General features: G+C 39.7%; 1 protein-coding gene and 1 long non-coding RNA gene across 7 annotated transcripts in view; both read left to right on the top strand.

The window, feature by feature from the left end:
• CRPPA (CDP-L-ribitol pyrophosphorylase A) overlaps positions 1-10,513 on the top strand; it is a 106,400-nt gene extending 95,887 nt beyond the window's left edge. For 3 of the 5 annotated variants that reach the window (XM_085050839.1, XM_085050838.1, XM_085050840.1), the window contains exon 10: positions 8,148-10,513. In XM_085050839.1, the coding sequence (XP_084906965.1) occupies positions 8,148-8,252 (105 nt within the window). In that variant the 3' untranslated portion in view covers positions 8,253-10,513. The remainder of the gene's footprint in view (positions 1-8,147) is intronic. The other 2 variants (XR_014849761.1, XR_014849763.1) reach the window with 2 other exon arrangements.
• Positions 10,514-12,986: 2,473 nt separating this feature from the next.
• LOC146441033 (uncharacterized) lies at positions 12,987-19,388 on the top strand. Of its 2 annotated transcripts, XR_014849759.1 has the most exons (4): positions 12,987-13,766; positions 16,050-16,165; positions 16,453-16,573; positions 16,823-19,388. It is a non-coding gene; the product is annotated as an uncharacterized LOC146441033 (long non-coding RNA). The 2 variants fall into 2 exon arrangements; XR_014849760.1 differs by lacking the exon at positions 16,050-16,165.
• The last annotated feature ends 953 nt before the right edge of the window (positions 19,389-20,341 follow it).

Raw genomic sequence — 20,341 nt, 5'->3', positions numbered from 1 at the left:
AGAGCAGAAAGCAAGCCTCCCGTGCTTCAGGAGCATTTCAGTTTTCCTGTACTGATGACAAGAATAATTTTTTCCTTCCCCTTAAAATGGTTTCCTTCCCCTTTTACGAGGTTACCAGAGTGATACCTCATAGAGCTGTAGGTAGCACAGGAACATATATTAGCATGAATACATTTCATACTATAGAATTATTTGGTAACATGTTGTATTAAGAGACCACCTCTAAGAAACCTCAAACACATAATACAGTTTTGCAGGCAATCATGTCTGTTAAATGGCCTATTTCTGCCATTACCTTTGTACCAGTCCCATACAGGTGGCTGGACTGGCTGCTAGCTCAAGCATTAGGTAGTTTTTTGAGCAACTTAGAGGGCAAGATGGTTTACAGGCATTGTGCTGTCACTGCTGGCACACTCAGTCTTGCCAAGAGCTTCAATCAGATAGTGGTAAGTGCTGAATGAAAACTCTTGCATAAGCTGCAGTGATTGAATGTGCTGAAAGTGTTCTTCATAACAAACTCTTCAGAGGATTTTTTTGGTTCCAGAATTTTTATTGATCATTCAGTATGATCACGCTAACAGTGTTTTTTACTGGGGAGAAAAAAAAGACTTGGAGAACTGAAGAAGGGAACTGAACCCTGGTCACCTGCATGCTGCAGAACATGGAGATAATGCAGCTGCTTTAAACTTGCTGATTTAGGGTAAACCTGTTTATTCTGTTCATACTAGAGAATGGAATCCTGTTTGAGTTTTTGTTTGTGCTGTTTTGCTGTAGTTTTTTAACAAAAGAAGTTTATCTTCAGGTTTAAATCTGTGAATCTTAGGTAAAAAGATAAAAGCAAAAGCACTAGAGCCTTGATCCTCACAGACTCCAGAAGATTTGTAATATTTTCAGTATAATCACTCAATCATTTTAAATGTTGATGGCTCTCCATTTTCTTTGTATAAACTATGAGAAGCTTGGCTGATCAATAGTATGAGAGAGAGATACAGTACAGTTTCATGTGTTTATGCACCATTTATCCAGGTTTGGGTTGATCAGCGTGAATGTATGACCATTTAACAGCAGGGAATTAACTCAGATCTATCAGAGTACACTAATTAAGTGGTCTGCTAAACTACATTAGCACAGTGACAGCTTGGTTCTTCTATGCTACATCTCTTTTTTCAATACTCATTACATCCTCAGTATCTAGATTTCAAAATTGTTTATTGAGGAGTATCCACTAACGAAAAATTGATTACATTTTCTTAGTTCAGAAAGGAAGGCTATGTGTACAGATGTTCAATTCTGAACCTGCTCGAGTAATTTTGAACCCAGCTTCCTATCTGAACTCAAATATTACCATAATTACTTATGTATTACTTGAAAGGAAACCTAAAAATATTCAGAGAAATACTTTACTTATCTTTTACAATTATCTGCATAGCTATCTCATTTATCTTAATGAGATAAATTGTTGCGTTGATATTATGTATGAGATTTCATTTATCAATAGATCCTTTGGCACGTGGATTAAAAAATATGATGAGGAAACATTTTAAGAAGAAAGGAGATTTCAGATTAATTTGTACTATTACAGAAATGCAGGTTGCTTTAATATGTAGATGCATGCCACTACATATCTTTAGTGGAAAAAATGCTTCTTTGTGAATCTACCAGCGAATTCCTCATGGTGTGATTAAACAACAAACCACGGTAGATCATTGATTTCTGGTAGTGGAAGAACCTCAGTTCCTCTTCAGATCAACTGTTTAAATTAAAAATATTACTTGAAGAGGAAAATTTCAAGAATTGAGGTGTTTGAGGCTAGATTCTCCCCTCAGTTTCTCTGAGTGCAAAGAAAACACTCAGTATGTGATGTCAGGTGAGTTTTGGAGGGACCTGGTATAGCCTTAGTATAAATTGCAGCATTCCATGGAGTTTTAGATTAACAGCAGTTCCTCTTGTACTGCCAACATAGTCTTTTGTAAGATGCTTGCCAGAACAGAGACTGTTTCAGCACTTTTCTGCCCATGTCTCCTGGTGTACCTGGTGTGCACCCATATCCACCCCATGAAAAGGAGCAGTGGGCATGAGTTCCTTCTGCTGGCTCCAGCCTTTGTCTGTAAGGTGGCAGGAATGTGCAGTACAGCACAATTGCTGCCTTCCACTGTGGTTCATCCCTCTCTCCTTCTCTGTTTTGGTGGGAAAGGTGTCCACAGAGTAGTTAATCTTAACTTTTTTAATGACTGTGGTTGTGTGGTAGCAACATGGGATTTATGCCTCAGTCTGGGGGGCACTATTTGATTGTGGTTCTATGTGTTCTTGATGCATCTGGTAGGGAGAGAAAGGCTCAAGTGTCACTTCCCAGTGGTACGTAGGCTGTATCCACACTGGTAAGTAAGACAGGCCAGGGATGGTTCTCTTGTCCTAGGGCTAAAAGGCACAGCATGCCTCATCTCCATATGGCTAAGTTCTCGCTTCCCAAAAGAGGGTGGCCTCATTCAGCCTGTCGCTTGGGAGCATTTCTTGGCCTGTGCTATCCCCTGAACCATGCCCAGCTATTGTCTGGAAACATGTTAGCTGTCAGGAGCCAAAACTGTGCCAGGGAGCAGGCTTACAAAGGAACAGCAAGGGCAGGAGCATGCTGGCATGCCAGTGCATGCTCCAGACCTCTTTCTGCTCCTGGTACAAACAAAATCATGTTAATACTGATATTCCCTAAGTTTAGCAGCATCTTTAAATCCTGTTTTCAGGTTTTTCTGTCAGCCATATAATCAAGACTAGCATTATAATTCTATTGATTTTTTAAAAAATTATATTAAATGGAATGTCAAATAATATTACAGCAAGAGAGAGTGCAAATAATGGAACACCCCAGTTTTATTCTTTTGGCAGTACAAGACAGAGGCAATATCTTCAGAGGCAGGGTTTTTTTGAGCTAAAAAAGGGTGGATGTATTTTTCAAGCTATTCTTAAACTGTCTAGTACATACGTAAATTGAAATGCATATACATGAAGTTCTAGCTGGGGAAAAAAATAAATCCTAAACAGATTGAATCAAGGAAATGAATTGTAAGGGAAATGTCAGTGAATATTCAGATACCCTCACAGTTTCTTAAATAAATGCACATTTGTAAAATATCAGATTGCATATTCCAAGTAGAACTTTAACTCTGTCCCTGCAGCCATTCCCAGTCTAAGTCTGCAGACCAGAGAACCCCTACAGTCAGAAACTCTGCATCAAATAAATTCTGAGTATGAGTTACAGCCATCACACAATATGATTACATTGGAATATTTTTACTATTTAATAACAGACAAAGTGGATATTTTATTTTGGAATCAAAGTGCTGTTATGTGGATTTATGGTTTATAACATTGGCAGTGTTTCTGACTCCTTTCTTTTCCAAAGTACATAAATACAAAGTGGTAAAAGTTTTGGTTTTAGCTTATAAATGTAGTTAATAATCTGTTCAAACAATAAAAAATTCTATTTATTAATGGCCAAGAAATGTTTGGGGGGGATTACTTTTTCTTTTTAGAGGAGAATCATTTAAATGAACTGGATGAAATGAATAGAGAGTGAATATCACAATGGTTTGGGGGGAGTTCATGGCACACCAGTTGATCATGTGGAACTTCAGTTATTAATCCATTAAACTCAATACTGCTGCCAAGTCTTACTTAAAGGTCACAGTCTTTTTTAAGGATTTTGTTAATGAGGAAAACAACTATTCTTGTTTGATCCCTCCAATGTGTGCAGGGCTGTGCACTCACTGACTGGTGTGTCGAAGGATGTTCTGTGTTTGGAATTTGCAGCGCTGAGCAGTGGGTGGGCAGCAACGTGCGAGAGCTCTTGTGGGCTGCATGGGGATTTGTATTGATCCTCCCCTTCTGACATCCTGGGGTTTATCATGGTTACAATATAGGCAAACACGTCAGGCAATTAGACATGTGAAGACATGGTTCTGCTTGATTATTTGACTTCCTGCAACTAATAATGAGATTTTTGAAAGATTTAGTGCTATGCCATTGAATATAAAAGAAGTTTGGAGGCCTGTATGTGCAATGGAGTTAGGTGTGGTAGATTAAGTTTGTCCTGGCATCCTTATTGAAGCTTCCCTGTAGGCACTATCAGCTGTAATCAGCACTGATGCCAGAAATAACATTGTAGTGTCAAAAATATGGGTGTTTTAAGGGTATAGCCAGGGGACTTGAAGTGTTCACTTGTTGGTCTAACTTTAAATTAATAAAGACCCACAGGATTATTTTCCTTTCCTGTGGTTTTTTTTGAATTCTGTCATTTTATTTCTTTTAATATTCTTTAGAATAACTGCTGGTGTTCAAATTACATTGAAAATATCTGTTTACAGGCAGGATAATGGCTTAAAATGAAATAAAATCCTAGCAGGATTTGGAGGAGAGAAAGAATACCTAAGATATAATTTAGCTGTTGCGTCACTCAGTGTTATGCTACACCTTGAACAATTAGTTACCCTTCAGTTGCTATTTTTTTTTGTGACAATAATTAGAAATTTTCAACAACAGTTTTAAATTATGCCTAGCCACTGACCATCAGATACTACAATAATGATTCCGATCACAAGAGTGAGTTTTGATTCTTAGAAAGATACAGGATATAAAAATTGAAATTCCTGGAAGAATGCAGTTCGTTCTATTATTTACTACCTCCTTTCAGTAAAACTGTGGCTGTGAGAGTAAAGCAAGTTAAAGTCAGCACATACTTGACCTCTGTGTCATTGATTTCTCCTGCACTCAGTGGGTGCTCCTGGACCCAGGTGCTGGACACTCTTCAGTGAATGAGTGACCCTGAGATCAGAATGGGACAGTGTTACTGTGAAAGAGCATCAGCATAAATCTAAAGTTAGTAATCCTTATGATTAATACTTCAAAGGATTGCCCTACTGAAATCCTCAGTGTCTACTTCATGAGGTAGTTAAACCATCAGCTGTAACTGTACTAAGAATTAAGAATATATTTTCTATTGCATTTGTTATCCTAAATGAGATGATGAATATTCCCTCAAAAAAACCCACTTATAGGTATTTCCAAAAAACAGAATTACAGTGACCAATCCTACACAGGGGCCAGTAGGTTTCTTGAAAATTTATAATGATAGTATTAATAATCAGATTATTAGAAGTAAAGTAGCTGTAAAGCTTGCAGTTTTAATTTGTTTCTGGTTCTGAACCTATTTCAATTCAGCACTCTCTTTCAGTGGTTTTTAGACCACTTCTTCATGCAGGTTGCTGTACACATTACTCTGCCACATTGCCTGTCTTACAAATATTACTCATAATACTTTGCATATCTTTCCTTCAGAACATGGAAATTAGCACTGAAGCCTTAGGTTTAGCTCTAGAAAAAGCTTTTTTCAGTCTAAAGGAATCTTATGGTGTCACTTTCAATCTCTCCTGTGAAAGTTAAATTTTTTTCTCTTGCTTCCTTTTATGTTCAAAAACTTGAATAATTTATCACTGCAAAGGAATGTGTACCGAATCCAGTAACCAACAGAGGATGTGGAAAGATTTATTGGGATAAACATTAAGAGCATTCCTGGCCAGGTGCATTTTATTTCCTTTTGTGAAATGGAAAAAAAGAAAACTACTATACACCTCCAGCCAACTTCAGATATGGCTAGAAGCCCATTTGGAAAAGAACCTCTGTAATTGTGAAGTGCTTCTTGAGATAAACTGAACAAAAAGTGATGAAGGGCACCAGGAGATTTGGCATTGGTGAATAGCAAGAAATGTGTTGCTTGATGTTGAAAGCAGCTGCAGTGTTTACCATCTGAGTGGTGCGCGCATGACTTCCGCTCTCCTTGTACTTTATCCAGCAGTTTACACCCATGGGAAATGAGGCAGTGAACACCCTGCTGAGCCAAAATAGTGGATTCTGAAGGTTGCTTTTGAGTCCTTGGTCCATGACAAAAGGTCCTGAAGGAGCAGGACCTCAGTACACTTCTGCACTCCTTGCTTAACTGATAGGTGTCACTCAGTGAACAGCAAGACACAGGTCATGAACATTTTTCTTCTACCACAGTTTTTTAGAACTCTAATAAATAGTTTTACTGCATTTTGGAATATATAACATGAATATGAGACAAGTATAATTTTTTGCGAGGTTACAAATTGTAATTTACTTATTTGATGATGTTTGGAACAAAAATCTAGTCAAATACAAAAATATTTTTTTCAGGAGTGATAAAAGAATCCGTTATAAACTACCTATTTCCTATTCAATCCAGTTACTTCTCTGGCATGTTTCACTTCATTTACATAAAAAAGTTAATAAGAGCATTACCATAAAATAATAGAATAGTTTGGTTTGGAAGGGTCCTTTAAAGGTTAGTCACCTACTCCAATCCCCCTGCAGTAAGTAGGAACGTCTTCAACTAGATCAGGTTGCTCAGAGCCCTGTCCAACCTGATCTTGAATGTTTCAAGGGATGGGACATCCACCACCTCTCTGAGAAACCTATTCCATTATTTTATCACCCTATCATAAAAATTTTCTTCTCTATATCTAGTCTGAATTGACTCTCTTTTAGTTTAAAACTATTACCCCTTGTTCTGTCGCTACAGATCCTAGTAAAAGGGCTGACCCCTTCTTTCTTGTAGGCCCTCTTTAAGTGCTGAAAGGCTGCAATAGGGTCACCCCAGAGCTTCCCCTTCTCCAAGCTGAACACTCCCAACCCCTTCAGCCCTTCTTCATAGGAGAGGGGCTCCAAACCTCTCATCATTTTTTGTGGCTCCCCCTCTGTTCTTGCATTGAGAATGTTCTAGGGACACCTTTTTCCTTTCAGCTTTTCCTTCAACTGCAACTTCTTAGTCTCCAGCTCCCCTCTGTGCTAGCTGAATAGGTAGGTCCCTTCAGCAGTTACCTTATTTACTAAAAAGCAGGTTTTGATGTTGTGTTTTTGTATAAGTTCTGGAAACAGAACTTATACAGAAAAGTTTCTTCTTTGTCCATTAGTCCAAATTTCTTAAATGTTCTCTACAAATTCTTCCTTCATGCAGCGTCTTAAAAAAAGAGGTGAAAAGATGCAGAATCAGACTGCTCCATCCTCCTACTCCAGGCAGGAAGTTCTATCTTTATCTTTAAAATGTATCCCATTTGACATGGGTGTGAGTCTCATGTTGCAGGACCCTCCTGATGAGTTTCCTTGATCTGTCCAATAATCTGTTCCATTGCATACTAGTCCTTACCATTAAAAGCTATTGCTTCCATCATGGAGTAAGTGGAATAAATGGATGGATAAAACCTATTGTTTTATCCATCATGGCTATGGGAACAGCTTGTGATGTCTCTTTGTAGATTCTCCCTACCCTAGAGTTTTGTAGACCTTTCTTTTTCTCTGTTACTTCACAGAAATTGTTCTCTCCTATTTCTCTTTCCAGTGAAGTCTCCATGCCTGGCTCCACCTATTGGTATTTTCCCAGTGTGCAAATGGAAATCTTACTGGTAGCAGGAGGCCAACTTTTTATAGTCTATACAATTAAGAAAGCTTCATAATTAGACAAAAGACTTTCAAATGTGAGCTGGAGTGCTCAATTAGAAGCACAGATCAATGTCTCATTTTATTACTGTTTCCTGTGTTGGTTTCTTTACTTGCCTATCAAAACCAGACTACTTTTTAAAATTATTTCATATAAAGGTCAGCCTAAACCAGTGAAGTACCAGTGCTAAAATACCTTTGTGAAGTTAAGTAGTTGGTAGACTACAGATGGGATTCAGTAGGTGCTTAAAGTTGCAGGTCTTTAAGTATGCTACTCCATTAAATCCATTAGATTCTGTATTTTGTTCCCTGTTTTCAACACCAAAATTTTTACTGCCTTTTAGATTTTAAAATTGAGTAAAGAACCCAGTGACAGAATCGAGGTTTTTGGTGGTCTCTGAGTAGATTGCATTCTAGCAGTTTTGCATCAAGGAGATTGGAGAAAATGGTTATTACTATGAAATTATATTTCCTTAAAAGTTTTAGAAGTTCTTCTTCTAATAAAGAGCTTTGTTTCTTCAACAATCATATGGTAATTTGGCATACTTGAAAATTTTGAAAATTGATTTTAAATATTTACTTTTTCCACTTTTGTAAATATATTGTTTTCCCTACTCACTCTTTTTTTCCCCTTTTTGTTCCAGGACCCTTTGCTGCTTCAGGAGACAGTAAATTCTGCTGCTGCTCTTATCATGGCATTAATAAAGGACAGAAACCCGGAGCTGATTGGCCAGCTGTTGGTAGCATAAGACCATAAATCATGTATAGCTTTTGGAAGTTAGTTTTTCATAATTTGTTCACCAAAGGTCTTAAGCCATTTTATTCTTTGATGAAAACTCTGGACTTATGCCATTTGTTATTAAGATCCTTTAACAGCATATTTTTGATATTTAAGATACAAGTCTAATATTATGTGTAAAGTGTAAAAGAAAATACAAATAATTCTGAGATACACTGGGTATATACTGTGAGGAATGATACTGAAATGTTTTTTAAGGTACTGATCACTTTAAAAGGTGCACAGAGGACACCAAAGTGTTTATGCAGAATTTTAACCATGTGTGTTGTTCTCCAGGACTGCATGACTTAAATTTTATTTCAGAAAAAAATAATCCTAAAGCACAGCTCATCTACTTTATGTGAAATCATGTAAAAATTGCTGCTGTAATACCTATTAGTGAATGTAGAGTTCATTACAGAGTGTAGCTGTCCTGACATCAAGAGAAATGCCTGTTGCAGGAGGTGTTGGAAAGGTCAGGTACCTGTTCTCTGTGGAATGAAAGTAGCCTCAAATCAAAGAAAAGACAGGCATGGGTACAACGAGGTGCTAACCCCCAGTTTTCCAGATGCAGCATGCTCTGGCTGTAGCCTCCTTGGTGCTACACTTCCAGTGCCCATGTGCCATCATTCAGAACTAGCTCCTGTAGCTCCACTGAAATACAAAGAGTCTGTTAATTCACATGTGAGAATACAATTCTCATATCTTGCAGGGTAGCAGATGTATATAGTAAATACCAGTAAGGAGACTAAGCATTATGAATTCAAAGATATGCTGCATTGATAGTCAAGTGTGGACAGTTGGGACAGGAAGGTGAAATGGTGAATGATTATTATGTGGAATATCTTCAGGTATCGCAACCACTAAGAGCAATACAAGCAGAGTCTCTGAAAACATCTGTCTTTCCCCGTGCATCAGACCCAGGAATTCCATCTCTCCTGCAATTTGTGGAGGGGCTAGGTTAATGTTTTACATACCTGCTATGGCTGGAAAAAGGTCTTGGAGAAGTATCCTCACCACAAGTGTCCAGTGAGTTCCTGATTCAGTCTGTCACTGTCAGTTCAGCAAATTTCCCTCTAAAAACAGCATTCCTCCCCTTACTCCCACCGTGTTCCACTCCCTCTGGTGCTCAGACAAAACTTAGGATAACAAACTCCATGCTTGCTCCCCTTCCTTTTTCCCTTCACATGACTATCTGTACCTCTGGTTTAAATCCCTTTTAGAAGCTGACCTTGGTCCCAAACTTCCTTCACTGCATAATAAAATAGAGTCATTAGCTGACGGTTCTATGTCCAAAGCAGACATTTTCTTCCACATGCAAGTCATGCAAAGATAACCAACAAAGTTCTTGTGCATCATCTGCTTTCTTTGCTTCTTTCTTCTCTCTACTTTGATTAATAATTTGTCCTTTTCTGACATTGTACAACATAAGCTTTCATATTATCTCTGTGTATGGCTATACAATAGGCATATTTTATTCATAAATATATTCATATCTGTTCATATGCAGAGTACGCAAATAAGAACTAAAGAATTTATTTCTGGTATTCATAATTTAACAGGACAGCTCTCACAAATAAGTTTTCTGAATGTAGCTTTACATTAATAAATTTGATGAAGGAATTCATCCCATGGCTCTTAAAAGACACTATGAAAGATGTCTCTGACTGTATTTTGTTATTCCTGTTTGCTTGAAGACTAAAATGCAATCTGTGATGTGTTTTCCCCAAATAATATGGTGAGTTTAGAAAATCCTTCATATTTTCTATCCATTCTAATTTATACATTGTGGTACTGCCTTAACATTGGTTTGTAAGTAACATCATTTGCTTAAACAGGGCTTTTATTTTTTAGGGTTGTTTTACTTCATTCCCCCAAGAGGATTTCAATCCAATTAAAAATCATACTTCAACAAGCTGCTGTAATTAAAAAAAAGTGTTATAGTTGTTTATGGACTTATTTTGAAAAGAGAACAGACAATGCACAACAAGAAGTAAGTTTTGGGTCATCCAATATACTTAGTACTAATCCTAAATGGAAGATAATAAGCTTTATTAATGTACTGTTAATCACTGCATTATGGCTTTTTAATCTTTAGCAATCTTTTAAAATGATCTACAAACACTGAAAAATCCATTTTGCTGGAAGCAAATACACCAACAACAGGACTACTAAAACAGATCACAAAATACTAAAACTGCAGTAAAAAAACAGAAAAAAAAGGAAAAAAAACCCAAACTGGACTGTGATTAATGCTATTGTGTATCCAAACCAAATTTAAATGGTTTTTTGGATGATTGTTAGTACTTACAATGGGAATAAAGATATAAAATGAAATTAAGAAACTGGCTGATTGTTTTTTGTCTGTGCATAGCTTCTCACAAATAGAAGTATACATGAGAAACTTGGCAGCCTTTTGTACACACATGCTGTTTTGAATTTAACTGGTGAGTCAGTCACCACCCATATTGCTTTGAACATTTGGACAGAGATAACAGAAAGTAAATAAAAGCTCAGACTCTGCCAGCCTTGCTTACCTTACTCCTCAAGCACTCTAATTAGTATTCCTTGGGTAGTGCTAATCAGAAAAGAGAATGCAGAATGTGGCCCTAGAAATGCTTTTCATTACTGCAAAGTTGAGTGAATTAGATTTGTATACTGAAACTAACCCACTACATGCAAAATCTGAAATCTAAGTTACTTTGTTTGCCTTCAATCAGTTAGGTAGAAAATTTTCTAGTTAGTGGTTTTTTTGTTTAGCTTTTCAGACTACCTAGCTTGGAAAGAAAATGGGTTGATGGTCCTCTAAAGAAGGAAGAAATGAAAAGGATAGAAGATGGTGGCATTATAAACAAAAAACCCAACACCCCAAAACTATACCAAAAAGCAAAGAGAAAGTAAGGTGTTAGCTATTGTAATCAGTGGAATAGTAGAGTCAACTGTAGTTGAACTCACCTTGATAATTAATGTAGGCTGCAGAACAAAACTTTTCTGGATGCCATGGAGCCTTTTGTGTGTTCAAATTTGTATTCCTATGTGACAGCAAAGTCTCATCATCTCCAAAGTGCTGTTCTAGGTGCCATCCAAAGAGAAGCTTCCGAAGACATGTAAGGTTTCCAATTAGTGCTTGGCAGTTTCTGAGGATGCAGCAACGTTTCCTGTGTGTTGGTCATTCCACCAGAGAAGCGTCATACTTTGGTTGCTCTGTTCTCCCTGCCTCGGACACTTGCCACTTCTCACTGCTTTTTGTTTGGGTTTTATTTCTGAAAAAGAGCACATTCACTTTGAGAAATGCAAAAGCTTTTTTATCTTGTATCTCCTTCCTCTTCATCCATAACTTTGATCTGAAAAATTGTAGCTCATCTTATCAAGCATCCATCAATGTGCAGACCTTCCCTTCATCTCTCTTGAGGAAGGTTTGGGGGTTCAGGAATAGGCTCATGTAAACAGTGTTCCTATAGGCCAGAGTTTGGGGCAAGACCTACCTCTGTGCTGGCCCAGTGTGACTACTCTGATGAGTTGGGCATGTAAATGGTTGGTAATTGTAAAAACTGTGTGTTATGGGACAAATGGAGCCGTTCAAACTATTAGTACTGCCTCAACCTCATGGTTTTTAAGATTGCAGATTATTCTCTTAGGTCTATATTCCAGATGAACTAATCTTACTCCTGTCTGACTGGAATAGCCTCCCCTACCCCAGTATTTTGTTATTACATTGATTAAGTCAGATGTTTACTAGATGGTCAGCTTTTCTTCTTGTGTAGGTAATGGTAAAATGGTATTTGGAGGACTTTGCTCTTGTTTGTTTCAAAGATCACTTATTAAAATCACAACTAATTCTCACTGAAACACAGAAAGCTGCTGAGACTTTTAAAAAGAATAATACCATCAGGGGCTCCCATTGGTAAAATTTGTGATGAATTTTTAAGGTATAAATATGTATCTTTATGCTATAGAAATATATAATTGTAACATTAAAAGAAGTTCAACTGCAACTACAGTTGTATTTAAGGCCAGTCTTGTAGAGCTGAATTCTGAGAGACTTAAGAAACTGCTTTCATTATTCCTGCCCAACTCAATCAATCCAATCTTTTGCAACTGATTTTGAATAAATTGTAGTGGCACACAGTTTGATGACTAATGCCCTGCTCTGGATGCCTCCAAAGGCAAAGTGTGAAAGTGTGTTCAAATCTTTGTGCCCCAATGCTTGCGCTTTCAACTTCAGACTGGTCTGTCTCCCTTAGCCCATTCCCCAGCCTAGTTGTTTACCAGAATTCAGTTTATCTTGTGCTTCTGGCAAGCACCAAGGAAAAGCAGTCACCAACTCTGCATTTTTTCCTGGTGTAGGTTGATTTTGATTGACAGGGCTGTAAAGCACTTGTTAAATATACATTTTCCTTCATTACTTCTTCCAGGAATACTCAATTAGTTTAGAGATCTAAAAAACACAATTTCAGCACCTGTACTGAGGAAACAGTCCCAACTGTGAAAATGCTTTCATGATAGAATAAAGTTGCTTGCCTTGCATACACCAACCAGGGGATCAAAGTGGCATTTCTTAATATATTTATTCCAAGGTTAACTTAAGTATGTGTTCAGTCTTTAGATTGAAATGGATCTTGTCCTTCATCCTGCACCTGTTCCTGTTTCAGAAACTAAAATTAGATTTCAGTTAAAATGCCACAACACTGAATTATAACACGGTTACTAAGATAAATGGGAGAGTTAGAGGCTTGGACAAGAAAAAAGTGTTGTGAATTTAAATAGCATAGAGAAACAAAGAGGCAAGAGAGAATATACCGGAGCTCCACCAGATGGCAAAACCTGCAGGGGTGACCCCTTGAAAGGCACGGTAGGCTAAGGGCTGCAGGCAGGAACGCTTTCCAGGTTCAGTAGCACTTCAGATGGCAGCTCAGTAAGGCATATTCCTATTCAGCAACCATTTTAGATAATTGTCTCCCTTGGTTAGTTGTTTGTTGTTACTTCTGCATCTCTCGTTACTCTGCCTTCTTCCTTTTGTTTTTGTGCCTCAGACTGGACACTTCAAATTTCATATTTCCTTTTCATTTCAGCGATTCCTGTCTTCTCCTGCACTCTTTTCTCATTCTTTTCCCCTACTTCTGTTGCTTATTTTTTCTCTCGCATTTGTCACTCTTTTTCCATTCCTCCCAGCCCACCATCGTCGAAGGGGACAATCCCCCCCTCCCTTCTCTTGCAAGCCAGGCCGTGGTCTGGCATCAGAAACCCTTCCTCGCTCCTGGATTGAGAACTGAGGCGTTTGGGCTTTGGCACCTCCGCGCTGCTCACAGCTGGGACCGAAAACAGATGTCACTTCCGCTGCCAGCTGCCGGCAGATGAGCAGCAGCTGCCCGAAGGGACAGACCTCCTGCATGGCAGCTGCCGGGCTGACACTGAATGCCGCCTATTAGCTGGAGTCAAGCTGTAAGCAGAGCCATCCACTGCGGGGGAAATAATCCACCCCAAGGTCAGACCCCCCTTCCCCTGCTTCAGTAGCCAAACTTGGGTTCGTAAAGTCAGCACCTAGTCAAGGAGCCAGAGTTGCAAATCTATCAGAATGGCGGCAACAACAAAAAGCAAAAGGAAAAAAAAAGCCAAATCCAGGTATGGCTTGCAGTCCTGGTGCCTGGAAAAAATATGTTTTCACTTAGTAACCAGTGGCTTTGCCAGGAGTTGCTGAGAGACAAAAAGCAAGGAACCCCACGATGCTGTGTTAAGCAGTTCCTTTCCACAGCAGAGGCATGGTCTCCTTGAAGACCCACTGAAATCAATGGGACTGAAATTTCCTTGCAGTGTACTCAAGAATGCATGGCATCTCCTCCCTCTGGCCATCCTCAGCCAACCCACACATAACCATGCTGGTTATGCTGGGGGCTTATTATTATTATTATTATCATCATCATTATTTTTATTGTGCTGCAGTTCTAAGTGTGTATTTATGCTGTGCTCAACTCCCTTGCCATTTCGTAGGGAACATTATGGTCTTGATTAATGCCAACTCTGTTTTGGAATTCAGTTGTGGCTCCAGCTTAAACACCCACAGGCCTGTGGTACGTGGGGTTATAGGGGCACTTCTAAAGGGCAGTTCAGAATTTAAAATTTCTATTTGAATACTCACTCTGAATCCAATGACAGCAAAATAACCCTAAAAGGATTATTTTTGTGCATGACTAGAAAAAGACTTGGTCTCTTCTGGACACTGTATTTTGTCCCTCTCTCCTGTATGCTAGCATTAAGGGTTGTGCTGCTGTGTAGAAATTCAGATGAGGAAGCTGAAAAACTGTTATCTGTCTGACACTAACCCTGCAAAATGTGGCTAGCTGTCAGCAGATTCACCAGGTGGGATGACTCTGGGGGAGGAGGTGCATTGTGATTCCTGCTGCAAAGTGATGTGCCAGAGGCAGGTAGGGCTGCAGCAGTTCTGCCTAAACACAGATCTGCCTAAACTGTGACTCAGCCGTGGGGCACTTTTTCTGCACTTTGCAGTCTCAGGTCCTGCCTATGAGGGTGAGATGAGTATTTGTTATTCTAACACGGTTGTGCCCCTTCTGCAGACAAGGGTGTGTACACATGGGTGAAGTGCAGGAGGGTCAGACCCTGGCTGGGGCTCCTCTCTTTGCCTGTCATGTGCAGGCTTTGTGAGCAGTAAAGTAAGCCCGGCTGTGTGTTGTGACATGCAAACCTCTCTGAAAATGATACATCTGAAAATGCTCAGAGGTGAACTGCATTCCAGACTGGTAGGTCAGGATAAGAAAAGGAAGGAAGGAAACGAGGTGTCTCTCACCCCTTCTGGGAGTGGCTCCTTGCAGCAGATCAAAGAAGTATTTTTATGACGGATATTTCAAGAAAAGCTGCAAAATGCCTTCAGTGCACAGCAGAAAATGCACATTACTTGGTTGTTTGGTTTTTTCTTCATCTTTAAAGCAACTTCACTGACTTTGGTCTTTAATCCTGCTTTCAATTGTGCACCTTTGTGTAGGCAGCTCCACAGACTTGGAATGTGCAGGATTCGTCCAAAGCTTTGCTACACCATGGTTACCTAACTTACAGTACTTTTACATGGTTACTTTTAACTTACAGTATAAGAAAGATCATTACAGTGGCAGCAATGCACCCTCTGCTGGTGTCCATCCATATTTTATCCAAAATCTTCCCCAAGTTAACTATCAACAAACACTGCTGATGGTGGAGGAAGAGCCAATATTTTTCTCTCCATCTTCTCTGATTCCCAGCAGTGATAACCTGAAGTGTTGAGATGGACTGAAAAGTCACTGGGCATGGTGTTGGCTCTGCAGCTATTGGCCCCATATCAGCCCTAATGACTACAAAGTGAAAAACAAAGATGTAACTACCTTCAAGGGGAGGCTGGAAAACACCCTTAGCATGTGGGCTAATGGAAAAATGGGGATTCATGCTAATCAGCTTGTGTGGGTGGAGGATGGCAAAGCATTTGTTGTCATCTGGGATGGCTTCTGCCAGCACTTATTTGCCTCAGGCTGGATTCTTGGTAGTGGTTTTTGCAGACCTTTTTCATTCCTTTCAAAACACACACTGAGTAAGATTTGTTTCAGATTTCCGGAAAACCCTGAATTAAAGCCTAAATGGGCAAGTTCTGGACAATTCTTTGTTCAAATTATGAATATTCAAATGGTTTTCTTGAATGCTGTTTTGTACTTCAGTGAAAATCTCAGGTATTTTTCTTTATTTTTTATTTTTATGAATCTTAAGCCAAATTTGATTAAAGCCTTAGAAGCACCAGCAAAACCAGAAAATAGCTGTACAGCACTGTGATAGATATGGTCGGTGACTCAAATGAGCATTACTGAATGGCTGGGCATTTTCAAAATGGCAATAAGTGGGAAACAGGTAAATTTCAGCTCATCCTACGTTAGCAATCTTGTATGCAATTAAATTTAAAAAAATGCTGGCTAAATTAATTTTTAAAAATAAATTAAAAATAATTAATTTAATTAGAAATTTAATTAAAAATTTTTTTAAAACCTAGTTTTGAGTGTGAAGTAAAATAAGAAAGAAAATCTCAGTAAGAGCAGACATCCACTAGATTCAGTAAGTATAACAGAATGATTCCTAGTCCATGATTATCATCAAGAATGTCCTTTAGAATGAATCTAATAATTTATGTTCTCTATTAGGTTTGTATTTTTCCACATGAAAACATTCAGATGGACCCTCAGAGGATCTTCCAGGACAAAAATGCAATATTGTGGATATTCAGTGTGGAAAAAATCAAGCTTGTAGAAAACTATGTTGCAGGTAATAATGCCTTGGAAGCAAAACACTCTGCTCTTCAGTAGCTCTTTCATGCCCTCTGCAGTTAAAACTCTGTTTTGTGTCTATGCAGTCAAAATGGGTTTTTCCCAGTTGTAGAATGCAGTACCTTGGGTTAATGAAAACTGTAGAACAGTAAATACTACTGGAAATTTTTTTGGGTTGCCCGACTTTTATTATACACTAACGTTTAACAAGCTTTACATTAACACAGATAATCTTGTGCTTTCACAGTGGTAACTCTTACACGGCAAGAGCTGAGAGCACAGAAGGAAACAGAGCTGCCCTCCTGTATGAGATCTTTGCTGGGTTTCACTACATGCAGGCATCCATGTCCACTCAGGTCTGGAGTTTCATGCGTATTTCCTGCCAGGTAGAAGTTATCTACAGATGACTGTATAAATTACTTTAAAGCAACCACGAGTCTCTAACTTTTTTCAGCATCACTTTCAGAGAGTGCTGGTCATATTTATTAGAATCATCTGAAGCAATTCATCCTGCCCAAAACAGTTGTAAAAGCAGGTGAGAAAAAGTGTATTATTTCAATTGATTGTATCTCGATTACATTCAACTAATTTCAAAGACGTATCTGACTTTTGGACATACAAAATTGTAAAATAGTGCACTGTAGCCCTTCTACTTACATTTGAAGAGAAATGTGCAAGGGTGCATAAAATTTCATTGGTTGAAAGAAGAAATGGTCAGTTTCTACAGTGCCAAAGGTCAGTCCTGAAGTATCAAGAACAGGATTCTTGGGGAGGAAAGAAAAAGTATGGCATAATTAAGTGAAAGAATTAATAACAATAGCAGTAATAACAATAGTAATAATGATAAAAGGAATTAAAAGATTAAACAGTCAGAAATGCCGAGAAGATGATCTGCTGTTTAAAACATCAAAGATATCTTATTTTTTATACCAAAGACATTTTCAAGAGTGACTGCTGGTTACTGATTCTGGCATGGGCTTCCCCTATGGACTAGAACAGGTCCAAATATTTATATTATAGTAGAAACAACACTTGAACTCAGTCACTGGTCTAACAAAAGCATTTCTGAAGAAACTAAAATATTACTATGCATTGAACTCATTACTTTGGGTTTGTGATCTTCACTGAGACATTAATGTGCCAGCCATTTTTAAAACAGTGACTGTTCTCCAAGGAACTCCATTGCCTAAATTACCCACCCAAGAAGTGAGGCTGGACACAGATGCTGTAAGGAGGCTGGGGAAGGCTGAGAACCCAGGCACTGCTTGAGGAAACACAAAGTCCGAGAATGGTGAGGCCAGTGCCAAATCACAGAGACCCCTTAGCCCTCGCTGTGTCTTGCTGCCCTCTTTTCTCCCCAAAAAAGAACAAAGTGAGTATGGTGCACATGGTCCCATGTTTCAGTACAGACCAAGGAATCTGGTTTCCCAGGAGCTAGTTCTGCTCATGGAAAATGAGACCTGGCAGGTTGGTAAACTTCCCTATGCTTCAGCCTCTCCCTCTATGCAATATGAATAATGGCCACTTCACAGCAGCTTTCTTACAGTGAATGTATTCATATTTGTGAAGTCTTTTGTAAATTGAAAACCATAAATGCTTGAAAGTGCTGTCTTATAAAATTTATTACTGCCGAGATGATACTTGAGTGCTGAGAATAACTCTGTGTATTAGGGAATCCTTGATTAACCAGTTGAACCATGGACATCTTGCTTTGCCTGTATTAATTTTTCAGTGGCTCTAGAGATAACAGGTGGTATAATTCATGTACTTGAAATATAGGCAAGGACCTTGGACCACAAAATTTATCAGTGTATTAAAATTACTCAGCCATGTTTCTCATTTGACTCATTTGATGCTGTGCAGTAGATTTGCAAATGCTCATCCCTGTTTATGTTGTTTATCAGCAACATGAATTGAGCTGAAATCCTTTTCAGACAGACCCACAGACACTGATGACTATGCTGTTAAGAACTGTGGTGTTTTGAAAGGGTTTAGTAGAGGACACTGGACATCCAACTTGTGTGTGCAGTGCTAGGGGAGCAGGGCTGCTCCATGTGTGTGTAACCTTGCCAGCCCAGGCTGTGCCACCACAGGTGGGGCTGGAGGGGGAACAGCTTGCTCCCCCCCTGAGGAGAGGTCTGAGATACAGGCACCCCCTGTTCTTTGGCATTCATTTCCAGGCAGAGCCTTCTTCTTGATCCCTGCACATGCTTTGCTGCAGGTACATTGTACCCTCAGCCCCACCCAGACTCCAGCCCAGCTCATTCCCAGCCTAACAGGCCTGGCTGGGACGGTGTCTGAGCTCAGGACCATGCTCCCACTAGGGACCATCAATGGGAAACATCCCCACATCCCTCTTCACTGCTGCCTGCTCTCTGCCTGGGGCTGAGGCTGACAGTTAGTAGAATGAGGAGGAGAAAATCCTTGGGAATATTCCACCTGAATGAATTTTTTGGGAAGAAAACACATTGTCTACGAAGTTGAAGTGATCTCTGGAACCAAATTGGAATAAGCTGGGGTTTTTAGTTTGGTTTAAAACATGTGGGCTTCAGTCAATTCACCAAAGCCATGGCTTAGCATTTCTGTATTGCTGTGCTGGCTTCAGAGGAGGGCAGCTCAGGCCCTCATCCCCATCTTGCAGCTGTCCTCTGCCAAGTGCCTGAGGAAAACCATCTTCTTCTGAGGCACTGAAGCAAGCTGCAGGCTCAGGGAGGAAGTTGGACAACTCTGGAGTCTTTGTGAAAGATGTTCAGCCAGGAAGACTACTCCACAGGCAAGACATGGCATTAAATGGCAGAATATTCCACCCATGAGGCAATACACTATTAAAGGGAAATGCAGCTTAATACAAAAAAAACCAAAACCCAAAAAAAACAACAACAAAAAGACCCCCCCAACAAACCAAAGCCCCTGAAACAAGCTGCATTTGAATGCTAAAATGTGTTTTTCTTTGAGTGAAAATACTCAGATGTTTAAAAATTTCTCTATTTTCTCACTACTCATATCAATAAAAAAATGAAAATGCCATCTTCTGTCTTTGATATAAGTTGCAAATATTCAAATGTCAGACTTCATGGAGGCACAAAAAAGTCATCTGTGCCCCTCAGCTCTTGCCACAGAGCACGGTGAGAGAGATGATGCAGAGGTGTGCTGGAGGCAGCTGTGCAGGAGGAGGAGGCTGTGCCAGAAAGGCAGGGACGCCAAAAACAGGATCGCTGGAAGCACCTGAGAGCCCCAGAGAAACGGGCTGAAACTCTGAAATACTGAGCAAAAGGAATGTGCCGAGGAGGGTAAGCCTGCTCCTGCCATAAACGTTCGCTGTTCCTTCTCACCAGCCTTTTCGGCAGGATACCCCTGATGGAGCAAGGCTGGGTGACTGCAGGGCACAGGGAGCAAGCAGCCGGAGCAGGCGAGGAGCGGAGGGGCTCTCTCTCCCTGCAGGGGGAGTCGAACACCAGGAATGGATGGGGAGCTCCAGCAGCAGCAGTGACTCCCGGAGCTCCCGCGGGGAGCCCTCGCTGCCCGTAGCACACACACTGCGCCTACCGGAGCCCTCGGCAGCTTAGCCCTATTCGCTGGGATTTGTACGCTGTTTGGGATTGAGGTTGGTCCGTGGGTTTAGCTGATGTAAAGTAGTTTATGATATGATGAAGTGGATGTGTGTGTGCGGGGGAAAGGATGGCCTCCTGGCATGGACCGAGGTTTGGGTTGGGGACTTCCAGCTGAGGAACGACAGCCTAAAATCTCTGCCCTCTGATGTAGTTAG

Source organism: Lichenostomus cassidix, chromosome 2 (assembly GCF_008360975.1).
Source record: "Lichenostomus cassidix isolate B80296 chromosome 2, HeHo_3.0, whole genome shotgun sequence".
NCBI lineage: Eukaryota > Metazoa > Chordata > Aves > Passeriformes > Meliphagidae > Lichenostomus > Lichenostomus cassidix.
The sequence above is the reverse complement of the archived record's forward strand: the minus strand, read 5'-3'. Positions and strand labels throughout refer to the sequence as shown.